Genomic DNA, 11,651 nt, shown 5'->3' with positions numbered 1-11,651 from the left:
GAGCACGGCGCATACAGGCGAGGGACAGTTTCCTGTCTGTGGCGTTTGGTAAGTGAAAGATTCGCTCTCTCTTACAAACTTTGGATAAATATAAGCAGTTTTGGGGAGTCTTAGATACTGGTGTTTTGGGGTAGGTTTTAGTTGAAGCAAATGTGCTTTATTTTTTTGTGGCTCTTGTTTATAGTCTCCTTAAAGGAGTTTAATGTTCTGGGATGCGCGAGCGCTTTCTTTCTTTAACGAAACTAGCTTAGCATTGCCGTTCGACAGCTGGTTCTCTAAAATAAATGTGTATAAATTTGTGTTTCATTGAGTAAATCATTAAGATTGCAATGCGTCTTAACAAAACATTGGTTCCAGTTTTATGCCGAAACCCCAAGTTTGTTCATTTAAATTTTCAAACGCTATTAGAGTGCACAGAAATTGTGCTAGCTGATGCATAATGATGTCATCACTCTGCGCCCATTTATTGGCATGTTATTTATTATGGACGTTACCGGTTTGTTGGTGGGACGCAGCAGGTTTCCTGTTACAAACTAATTTTACCTGAATGCTCATCAGATACATCTTCTGTTGTTTTTTTTTTTTTGCATGCAAAGATAAGTAATTTATCTCCTCTTGCAGGTAGTGTACATGAGCTCAAAGTGATCGCGTAGACCTGTGCAGACTGCATCCCAGTCTGTCCGTGCTGCCACCATGGCCTTTGTACCCGCGCCCAGTCCCACTGTGGTGGACCAGACCACACTTATGAAGAAGTACCTGCAATTTGTGGCAGCTCTAACAGATGCGAACACACGTAAGTTCATAAACCTTGCTGTGTATTTTTTGGTGTCAGATGTTTGAAAAATCTGGAAAAAATTACTTAGTTTTAGAAAATATCTATTTGTTTTTGTGAGGATTACTGTTTCAAAATGCAGATTTATTGTTTGAATAGCTGCATGTATTTTTAAGCCTCTAAACACTTAAATGCCCTTATGGGTTTAAAAGGTTTTATCCAACAGTAATCCAGCAGTTACAGATAAATTGTTGGGATTTAGAGGCATTATCCAATTTAAGTATGGATACTTGGCATACATATTTAACGGTTATTAGGAGGAAGATGTGTGTGCATTAGTTTTTTTTTTTATAAAAGTGTTGTGGACATGTCAGTTGATTTTGGCCTTGTTCACTGATATTTGCCATTAATCAGAAAGGGAGTGACATTTGCCAATGACAATAGTTAACGGTAATCAATTTTGCACAAGCTAAATGTTCATAGGTAATGTGATGAGGAGCTGAGCAACTTTAAAAGATTCAGTTATCTTATACGGTGCAGATTTCCTTGATTCCTTGTTTATAAAGAGCGAGATAGATGACATTAACAACAAAACCCTGAAATATCAGTAGCAGTGGCTGTTGGCAAAATTGTTACTTTAAACTTCAGGGTCCACCCAGAATTTTGCAATTAGTATATGAAATAATAAATGTACATATTTTTTGATGGGCAAGGGAATAGTTAATGTGAGAAAGGCACATTTCTTATGCACATTAGTTATTAGATGCAGCTCGTTACTCCTGTTTGGTGTGTCCAAAATTGCTCAGATGAGGTCCCTGTGCTTAGCATGAGCGATGTGATGAGAGCGATATGCTTTAGTCCAGTCAAAGGTACGTATGTGTGGGAGAGTGCTTGTGAGTGTGTGCGTGTGTGTCTGTGTGATTCTTGATGTACCTTTTGATTAGCCTGGACGCTGAAAGTAAAACTGATAAGATCTGAGAGCCCCTGCTGAGCACATGGAGATAACAATGACACCTGGAACTGTATCATTAGCAAGTTTGATTAATGGTGACACTCTTGTCCTTCAACTTCCAGCTGATGAAACTAAACTGAAGATGATGCAGGAGGTCAGCGAGAACTTTGAGGTGAGTTTGATGAATGTTTCCAATCTGTGATGGAGTAGATTCATTTTCTTTGTCTCTAAAGATAGATTATGGTGGATTTTTGGTAGTTTTTATGGATCTTACTAAAATGTAATTGTGTGAGATTTTGAGTGGTAACTGGAATCCTAACCTTAAAAATGTTGGTATTATAAATGTTGAGAATATTTGCAGAGATGAAAATGCTTTGATACAGGAAACTTTTGGATTTATACTTGTAATCTATTTGTGGCACCATTAGTAATGAGAAGTTATATCTGAGTTGGTTTTGGATGCATGTAGGTAAACAAACTTTGAAAAAGGAAATCTCCAAATAACTGTCTATAACACAGTTTTGTTATTTAAAATTGACTTGCCTTCATATTTGTACTGTAAACAAAGACCCACAGATGGAATATAAAGTAAAGTATTGGTATAGGTAATATTGTCTATTAGCTTGGTAATGCAGGCTACACCAGAAGCCCTATTGGTCATTACCATGGGATGTTAGGTTATCAGATGAGAACTTCTAATGTATTAATGTAAGCCTGCAGAAACACGAAAACGCTTGTAACAAAGTTGTTGTTTTTTTTTTGTACTTGACTATTTCAGAATGTGACCTCTTCACCTCAGTACTCCACCTTCTTAGAACATATCATCCCTCGCTTCCTTACATTTCTTCAGGATGGAGAGGTGCAGTTTCTTCAAGAAAAACCAACACAGGTAACTTTAAAAAGATGTGTTATCTATCTAGATTGGTGTGAGTCTTTAACATACCTGTTGTAAAGGTGTCTGGTTTCTCTTTGTTATAATAGAACTAATATCACATCTTTTTGCTACATAAAGCACCACTTGATTAAATCAACAGGACACGGTTACTGAAATGTTAATCAATGGATAACTGAACTAGACCCATCAATTGGATAGCGGTCTCTGAGCTGTACTGTTAGCTAGCTGCATCTTTTGGTTGTTCTATGTAAACATTAGAAAAAGTTGCTCCTTCAGTGACCCTGAAGATGATGACTTGTGCCTACTTTTCAGTAATTGAGTCATGAGGTTTTGCTTAGAGCACCACAAGGCAAGTGTTTTTCAAATGCAGACATCTCTACAACTGATAACACCAAAGCTAATCAATTCACACCAAAACAATCTACATGGATGAACAGCAAAATGCACAAATTGAGTGACTGAGTTACTTTAACTTATTTCCGTTATATTCAGTAGTGTGCAGAAAAATCTACAGCTAATATCAACAAAGCTTATCACCTGACAGCACAACAGTGTAGAAGGATGAACAGAACCAGAGAAAGCTGCATGAATTGATTGAGTTACCCAAACTTACTGTTTAGCATGGATTTCCCCCCCTTACAGAGCTGTTAAATGTTTGTGGTACATTAGTCAATGAAATTCATTATAACACATCTAATGAATTTAGTGACTGTTGGATTTAATCAAAGTTGTATTATTGTAGGATATTTACCTTACAATATAAAGCACCTTGAGGCAACTGTTGTGATTTGACGCTATATAAATAAAATTGAACTGAATTGAATTGAAATGATATGAGTGTAATGAAGTTTGAATTCTTAATTTAAACGTGATTACCTGTTATTTATTTCATTTTATTTTAATTTTTTAAGCAATTGCGAAAGCTAGTGCTGGAAATCATCCATCGCATTCCAACAAATGAGCACCTTCGTCCCCACACCAAGAACATCCTCTCTGTGATGTTCCGCTTCCTGGAGGTATGAACCCCTGTTTTCTTACAACATCGTGATTTTTTTTTATGGTTTTATACCTGTCAGGTGCTTTAAAATTATATTGTCAATATTCTTACTGTAAATATTTTGCATCTTGATGTTTGATTTTTACCACTCACTGTGAATAGTAGGAATTAGTAATTTATCATATATGTAATTATGCATTGCACACATGAAGTCAGGTGGCTGCTTTTTATGTTTATATTTCCCCCTTTGTTTGTTTTTTTGTTTTTCTAGATTGAAAGTGAGGAAAATGTGCTGATATGCCTTCGCATCATTATTGAGCTACACAAACAGTTCCGGCCTCCAATCTCTCAGGAGGTGAGCATCTTTGTGTTCTGTGTTTAAAGTTTGTTGGGCATTGTAATGACAGTTGAGAAAGTGATGATGCTGATATTATGTGTGTCTTCAGTCTGAATTCTTAGTTAACTAATAATCAGTTAAAAAAAACCCTGATCATTGGTCATAATGATCGTGGCTCAAGAGTTGGCAGTTCGTCTTGTAATCGGAAGGTTGCCGGTTCGAGCCCCGGCTCCAACAGTCTCGGTCGTTGTGTCCTTGGGCAAGACACTTCACCCGGTGGTGGTCAGAGGTAGGGCTGCTCAATTAATCGAATTTTAATCTAAATTACGATCTGGGCTTTCAACGATCATTAAAAATGACTGAGCCGATTATTAGCACCTCCCTCGTGCTTTACTCTCACGCTGCTCCGTGTAACAAAGTTCACTAAACATAGATGTTTACATTTTTCATGTCTGTGAAGGTTCTCAGTCATCCAGGTCATCGTAGTCAAAGGAGCTTGCAAAGAAAAGCGTCTGGACTTCTTTAAGTTGCATTTTTCATTTATTTTTTATATTGCAAACATTTGCACTGTTATCAGTATTTGCACACTATTTTATATTATTTTTTGACAATCTTTAAAGCCATTATTCAATACATTGTTATTGTTAAATAAATATCGTCAAATAATCGAGATCTCAATTTCAGTGAAAATAATCGTGATTATCATTTTTGCCATAACCGAGCAGCCCTAGTCAGAGGGCCCGGTGGCGCCAGTGTCTGGCAGCCTTGCCTCTGTCAGTGCGCCCCAGGGCAGCTGTGGCTACAATAAAGCTTGCCATCACCTGTGTGTGAATGTGTGTATGAATGGGTGAATGACTGAATGTAGTGTAAAACGCTTTGGGGTCCTTAGGGACTAAGTAAAGCAGGCCATTTACCATAAATGCTGTCCTTAATGAAGAAATATTATGATCTCTTGAAGGACACTTTTTTTTATAAATGGCCATTAGATGTGATGAGTCATAATTAACAAATACAGTAAATACTTTATCTCTTAAAACACACAGTGATCAATAAAAATATGACTAGCAAACTAAACATGTTTAGAAGAACAAGACTTGAATGAGAGACAGCAGCGGCAGAAGTACTTGTGTAACTTTTCATGAAAAATAGAACATTTAAGTAGTTTGTGTGTATTAGATCAACATGTTTACTGTATTCTTCTCTTCCCAGATTCACCACTTTTTGGACTTTGTGAAGCAGATTTACAAAGACCTTCCTAAAGTTGTTGTAAGTAAAGGCTTTTCAGCAGGTGGTTTTGGGTATAGTGATAGTAAAAGTGTTGTTTCTGATGTGACTCTGTTTTTAGTGAAAGCACTTTTAAGTTGCCATTGTTTTCTCTCACTGCTCGCCTACCTTGCCACCTGTATCTTTATCAAGTCGTAATTTCCTTCTATTTCTACTTTCTTCTAGGCGAGGTATTTTGAGAATCCACAGGTGATAGCAGAGAACACAGTTCCCTCACCAGAAATGGTGGGGATGATCACATCAGTGCTGGTTAAGACTGCACCTGAGAGGGAAGATAGTGAAACACGAACAGTGAGCTAACCGCCCCTTTCTAGCTGTTGTTTCTACTTAATACTGTCTACTTTTTACAGTACTGCCTGCAGCCAGTGGAGGGTAGTAGTGCACTGTTTTGATACAATAAGAGCAACTGCAACAATACCATGATATAAAATGTATTAAATAATACATTGTGCTCTTATTTTTAAAGCAGCGACCTGTTTTACATTTTCAGCATTATTAGAGTAATGAATTCTCTGCTCCGGGTAAACTGAACATTTATAAGCCATACAGTTTTGTCAGTTTAATCTGATGCTGCATATAATTTTTGTCTCGCTAGGAAACTTTGTCCATTATTAAATGTAAATTTCATAAACTCTTTTCCTTAAAATGAGTTCTGGTCTTCATTGGACAAAAATGACAGTGGAAGCATAACTCCAAAAATCCAGAAAATGTGAACGCAAACAGTAGTTGTTATTACTCCACTGAGCTATTTACCTCCTCTTTATGCAGCAGTATTGCATTTCCTGGAAACAGTTTTTATGTCCAGCTTTTGTGTCACTCAGGACTCACATTTGTCCTTTTCTTTCTGCCTCAAGCACACCATCATCCCGCGGGGTTCTTTGTCTCTCAAGGTGCTAGCAGAGCTGCCTATCATAGTGGTGCTGATGTATCAAGTGAGTGTAATACTCTTGAACTTTTGTAATATACACATCTGTTCACACAGGAAAATAAGGCAATGTTGTTCCAGAATGAGAAAAAAAGAATGAAGGTTGCTTCAAAATGGGACGTTTTCTTGCTTATAAAACATTTTATAATATATTATGTTTAAAACTTGTAATCTAAATGCAAAGGAAACACTAAATAACAGCAATGTATTTTTGGTATATACATTACAATGTGTATATCAAAATGTTGGAGGGTTTTTTTGTGTAGTAACTCAGGTTGTATGTTTGCTCTGTCTCCTCAGCTGTACAAACTAAACATTCACAATGTGGTGTCAGAATTTGTGCCTCTCATCATGAACACCATCATGCTTCAAGTGTCTCCCCAGGCCAGGTAAAGTATATCCGGCTAAAAGCATCTATGTGAGCCGTGGGAGTGTATCTCAGATACGAGTTTGAGTAATAACTTTTATTTCCAATTTACAGCCTTTGAAATGGGTTTGAGGAACTGATTTCATTTTCCTCCTTTTTTTTTTCTTTCTTTTTTTTTTTTTTTGCTAATGCCAAGTTAGCTGACAGTGTTGCTTGGCTCTTTGCTTGCTTGCTAAAACCTACTTGGGGAAGGTAAAATTGTTTTAAAAAAATTGTTGTTTTAGTAAGATACGAGACCTTTCTGGGTGGGGAGAGGGTTTTGTTAAGCATTCTGAACAGAAGGGAAATGGAGCAGAATTAATTTAACACAAAATACCTGAGCAGTCTCTAGCAGATACAGAGAAACAGTTTCTGCTATGACGCAAGCAAATAAGTCACCCTTGTAGAATTGACTCCCACGATTTTAACCTCTGTAATTACTGCAGGCATACATCATCATTAACACTGTCATCAGTGTTTTGATGGGACTAAATGACTTTTTTGTTTCTTTTTTTTAGACAACACAAGCTTTATAACAAGGAGCTGTATGCAGACTTCATTGCTGCCCAGATCAAGACACTGTCATTCCTGGCCTACATCATTCGAATCTACCAGGTACTTCTTATTGATGGTTAATGACACTGCAAAACAGTGTCATTTGATCCTGCTGAGTGAAGTAACATAAATGTAATTTCAGATGCATCTTTGTATGTGTCATGATGTTGTGAATCATTTGCACGTGTTTGAATTTTGTTTCTGCACATAGCTGTTGTGATTGGCAGGAAAAGGTGTACTATTTTCTGTTTAGTAATTGGAAGACAATGGAAAAACGAAGCTAAAACTGAGTTACACTTGCTTTAGTTTCTTGAACCAAAATAATAATAATAATAAATAATAATAGCACAAATAGCTTCTCTGAATTTACCACCTGCTTTATTCACTGTGTGTAAACATTCTGAGACAACTTGTACTGATTTCAAAAACACTGACAGAAATTAGAACCCACTTACAGGAATTATATTTGTGTGTGTGTGTGTGTGTGTGTGTGTGTGTGTGTGTGTGTGTGTGTGTGTGTGTGTGTGTGTGTCCGCATTGCAAAGAAAGAGCTTGAAAAAGATTTTCTTTGTATTATTACTGCCTTCTTTTTTTGTTTTGTTTTTGTTTGTTTTTTGGTGTGTGACTGCCCTCAGAATAATCCATTTTAAAATAATCCTAATCATTAATCATACTGTATGTGTTTGTCTACCATATTAGGACTTGGTAGCAAAGTACTCTCAACAGATGGTAAAGGGTATGCTGCAGTTGCTGACCAATTGCCCCTCTGAGACCGCTCATCTCCGCAAAGAACTGCTGATTGCAGCCAAGCACATCCTCACAACTGACCTGCGTAGCCGTACGTATATGGACACAAACACATTCTGTGTAATCCATCCTAACAAAGAATGATTTGATGTCTCGAAAATATTTTTTACAGTCTTAAAGTCTTTTTTCTTTTTTTTTTCTTTTTTTTTGGCACTAGACATGTTTTGCCTTTTTCTAAAACGTTAATGCTAAGTGTTACTTAATGTGTTTGTTCTAGTCAAAAACACCAGCAGCCTGGATCCTTTCCAAAGCATACTTGAGCTTACACATTTCACTCTTTCCAAAATAAAATTTTTATTAGCTGTCAAAATGTAGCTATAGAACCTCATTTTGAATTGGTGACTGAGAGGTTAAAAGTGAGACTGTAGATGAAATGGAATGAAAGCACAACCATCCATCAGTGAAGCCTTGACATAGCACGACACATTTTGGATGATTTTCTGCATTTTACTGCAAGTTACTTCTTCTGCTGCAGGTCAAACCACTTTTACTGATTTTGGCTTATTTTCTGTGACAGATTTACCAACGCTGTTAGGTGTTTGCTGTTAACCTCCTGCTGACAAAGCAGTGTCAGGCACAGTGCTAAATTTATAATATTAAATAAACCAAATGGCATGTAGTTTTTTTTTCGTGTATTAATCACAAATAAAAGCATTTCCAGTAACACCCTCTTAATATATTCTTTTACTGCTTTTATTTAATTCTGTCACCCATCAGCTGCTGTTTCAGGTGCAACTATCAGCTCTGAATTCACAATATCTACTTCATTGTGTTTCAGAGTTTATCCCATGTATGGACAAACTTTTTGATGAGTCCATCCTCATCGGTTCTGGCTACACTGCTCGGGAGACGCTTAGGTAAGTTCTTTGTATGTGTAGTCACGATCATTCGAACTCCTCTGTGTCAGAACAGCCTCTTTCTCATGGATGATTTCTCAGCCAGGTGCATGTTAAGTGTCCTAGCATATTAATCAGGTAGTTCTCAGTACTGCAAAATTCTCAAGGAAGCTGACTGAAAACACTGCAGCACAGAAGGCACTGTCAAGTTGTCATGTACAACCTCGTCTCCAGAGTGCAGGCTGCTTGCACATCCTCCTTTAGTTGGATTGCAAAACCTCCTTGACCCGCCTCAGTTGCCAAACTAGCTCACCTCATCAACAAAATGCCTGTCATTTCACATTAGTAATACATAGGAAGCACGGCAGCTGGATGAGATCTGGCAGGATTATCATTGTCACTCATTAGCTTGTCTTCTCTCTCCCTTTCTCTCTTCATCCCAAAGCTACTTTCCATATCCTTTTGTTCTTTCAGCCTCTTTGATTGCTTTTCTCTGCCTTTTAGAAAATACGGCTTCCTCACTAAGCCAGTCTGTTCAGTTTGTACCACTATTTAGTAATGAAATATGATTATGATTCACCTCCAAATGTCACAGTTACATATCTGTCTTATTTTCTAGACCCTTGGCCTACAGCACACTAGCAGACCTGGTGCATCATGTGCGCCAGAACTTGACCCTGACAGATTTATCTCTAGCTGTGCAGCTCTTTGCTAAAAACATTGATGACGAGTCACTTCCCAGTAACATTCAGACCATGTCCTGCAAGCTGCTGCTCAACCTGGTGGATTGTATCCGCTCGAAATCAGAGCAGGAGAACGGAAATGGGCGAGACATCCTGATGAGGATGCTGGAGGTGGGTTGCACAAGGCTCAATTGAAAAGTCTTATTTATTTCAATAGACATATGGCTAGATAAATATTGAAAATTTTCCCTCTTTCCTTATCTTTATCAACAGGTGTTTGTACTTAAATTTCACACCATTGCACGGTACCAGCTTGTGTCCATCTTCAAGAAATGCAAACCTCAGTCAGAGATGGGTGTTGTTGATCCAGGGGCGATACCTGCGGTGCCAGCCACACCCACTCCATCCACCACCCCTGCCATTCCACCACCTGCTCCTCCAACTCCTGTTACTGTGACACCGCAACCACCTGCAACGCCCTTTGACCGAGGTGGTGAAAAGGAAGACAAGCAGACCTTTCAGGTGTCGGATTGCCGCAGTTTGGTCAAGACCTTAGTGTGTGGAGTGAAGACAATTACTTGGGGTATCACCTCTTGCAAGGCACCTGGAGGTGAGTGGGGACACACAAGTGGCACTTATTGCAAACCTATTGATATCTAATAAAATCCCACATGCTCGACTATTCTTGCCTGATTAAAAAGCATCTAGAAAAATGTATAAATGCACACGTAACAATAATTTCATAAGGAAATTCAAGATTTTATCATCTCAAAATGTGTGATTCCCCCCCCCCCTCCCTTAACAGAGGCTCAATTCATTCCTAACAAGCAGCTCCAGCCTAAGGAGACTCAGATCTACATTAAGCTGGTCAAATATGCCATGCAGGCTTTGGACATCTACCAGGTACAACCTAATAAAAACTGACTGTACTGCAGGGGTGATGGTGTCTCATAACAGACAATCATGGAGTAGTGGTATAATTCATGTGTATCATGACCAGGTGCAGGTGGCAAATAATCAGCAGACATACATCAGGGTGGCTAACTGCCAGACTGTACGCATGAAGGAGGAGAAGGAAGTTTTGGAGCACTTTGCTGGGGTCTTCACCATGATGAACCCTCTTACATTTAAAGAGATTTTTCAGACCACCGTTCCCTACATGGTGGAGAGGATCTCGAAGAACTACGCACTGCAGGTATGTCTTGTCTCCCCTATCAAGAGAAAATAACATGGGATAAGGTCTTTGGTCTTGATTAATCACTTGCTCAAATTCCAATTCTTGTTCTCTTTTGTTTTCTAGATCGTGGCAAATTCGTTCCTGGCCAACATCTCAACGTCTGCTCTGTTTGCCACGATCCTAGTAGAGTATCTTCTTGAAAGACTGCCAGAGATGGGCTCCAATGTTGAGCTGTCAAACCTCTACCTCAAGCTCTTTAAACTTGTTTTTGGCTCAGTATCACTGTTTGCTGCTGAGAATGAGCAGATGCTCAAGGTAAATGGATATTTCTTTTAGTTTTTTTGGGGGGCGTAGTGGCAGACTATTTCACTTATTTCACTGTACCATTGCCATGTTTTACTGATAAGACTTTACCTTTTCATCAGCCGCACCTCCACAAGATAGTAAACAGCTCCATGGAACTGGCTCAATCAGCTAAGGAGCCCTACAACTACTTCCTGCTTCTCCGTGCTCTCTTCCGTTCCATTGGTGGAGGCAGCCACGACCTTCTGTACCAAGAGTTTCTACCCCTTCTGCCTAACCTGCTACAAGGTAAAAACCGCACACAGCATTACTCTGAATTACAGACAACTCATGTATGAAATATTGTAAGCACCTATTTCCATTTCTATTAGGATTGAACATGCTTCAGAGTGGCCTTCACAAGCAGCACATGAAGGACCTGTTTGTGGAGCTCTGTCTGACAGTGCCAGTGCGTCTGAGCTCCTTGTTGCCATATTTACCCATGCTAATGGATCCACTGGTATCTGCACTCAACGGCTCTCAGACTTTGGTCAGCCAAGGCCTTCGTACCCTGGAGCTGTGTGTGGACAACCTACAACCTGACTTCCTTTACGATCACATCCAACCTGTCAGGGCTGAACTCATGCAGGTAGGGCGTTGTTTTTGTGATAATGATTACAGTTTTTTCTCTTCTCATAGAAGAGAATGAAAATGTTTTATTGATTATATACAAGGATAACTCA

At 38.7% G+C, this 11,651-nt stretch overlaps 1 protein-coding gene across 2 annotated transcripts in view; it reads left to right on the top strand.

Moving 5' to 3' along the window:
• Nucleotides 1-11,651, top strand: part of trrap (transformation/transcription domain-associated protein) — an 86,037-nt gene continuing 74,386 nt past the window's right edge. For both annotated transcript variants that reach the window (XM_086303080.1, XM_086303078.1), the window contains exons 1-20: nt 1-48; nt 622-793; nt 1,847-1,896; nt 2,503-2,613; nt 3,531-3,635; nt 3,888-3,971; nt 5,163-5,219; nt 5,403-5,528; nt 6,092-6,169; nt 6,463-6,551; nt 7,087-7,183; nt 7,823-7,961; nt 8,709-8,787; nt 9,386-9,620; nt 9,723-10,059; nt 10,255-10,352; nt 10,450-10,644; nt 10,750-10,941; nt 11,052-11,217; nt 11,301-11,557. In XM_086303080.1, the coding sequence (XP_086159206.1) occupies nt 694-793; nt 1,847-1,896; nt 2,503-2,613; nt 3,531-3,635; nt 3,888-3,971; nt 5,163-5,219; nt 5,403-5,528; nt 6,092-6,169; nt 6,463-6,551; nt 7,087-7,183; nt 7,823-7,961; nt 8,709-8,787; nt 9,386-9,620; nt 9,723-10,059; nt 10,255-10,352; nt 10,450-10,644; nt 10,750-10,941; nt 11,052-11,217; nt 11,301-11,557 (2,595 nt within the window). In that variant the 5' untranslated portion in view covers nt 1-48; nt 622-693. The remainder of the gene's footprint in view (nt 49-621; nt 794-1,846; nt 1,897-2,502; nt 2,614-3,530; nt 3,636-3,887; nt 3,972-5,162; nt 5,220-5,402; nt 5,529-6,091; nt 6,170-6,462; nt 6,552-7,086; nt 7,184-7,822; nt 7,962-8,708; nt 8,788-9,385; nt 9,621-9,722; nt 10,060-10,254; nt 10,353-10,449; nt 10,645-10,749; nt 10,942-11,051; nt 11,218-11,300; nt 11,558-11,651) is intronic.

The sequence above is a fragment of the Aulonocara sp. 'chitande type north' Nkhata Bay genome, linkage group LG8, assembly GCF_057382095.1.
Source record: "Aulonocara sp. 'chitande type north' Nkhata Bay isolate Kocher_YH1m ecotype deep benthic linkage group LG8, A_spYH_male_GT1.1, whole genome shotgun sequence".
NCBI classification, from domain to species: Eukaryota; Metazoa; Chordata; class Actinopteri; order Cichliformes; family Cichlidae; genus Aulonocara; species Aulonocara sp. 'chitande type north' Nkhata Bay.
Note: the sequence above shows the minus strand (reverse complement) of the source record. Positions and strands in the feature narration are given on the sequence as shown.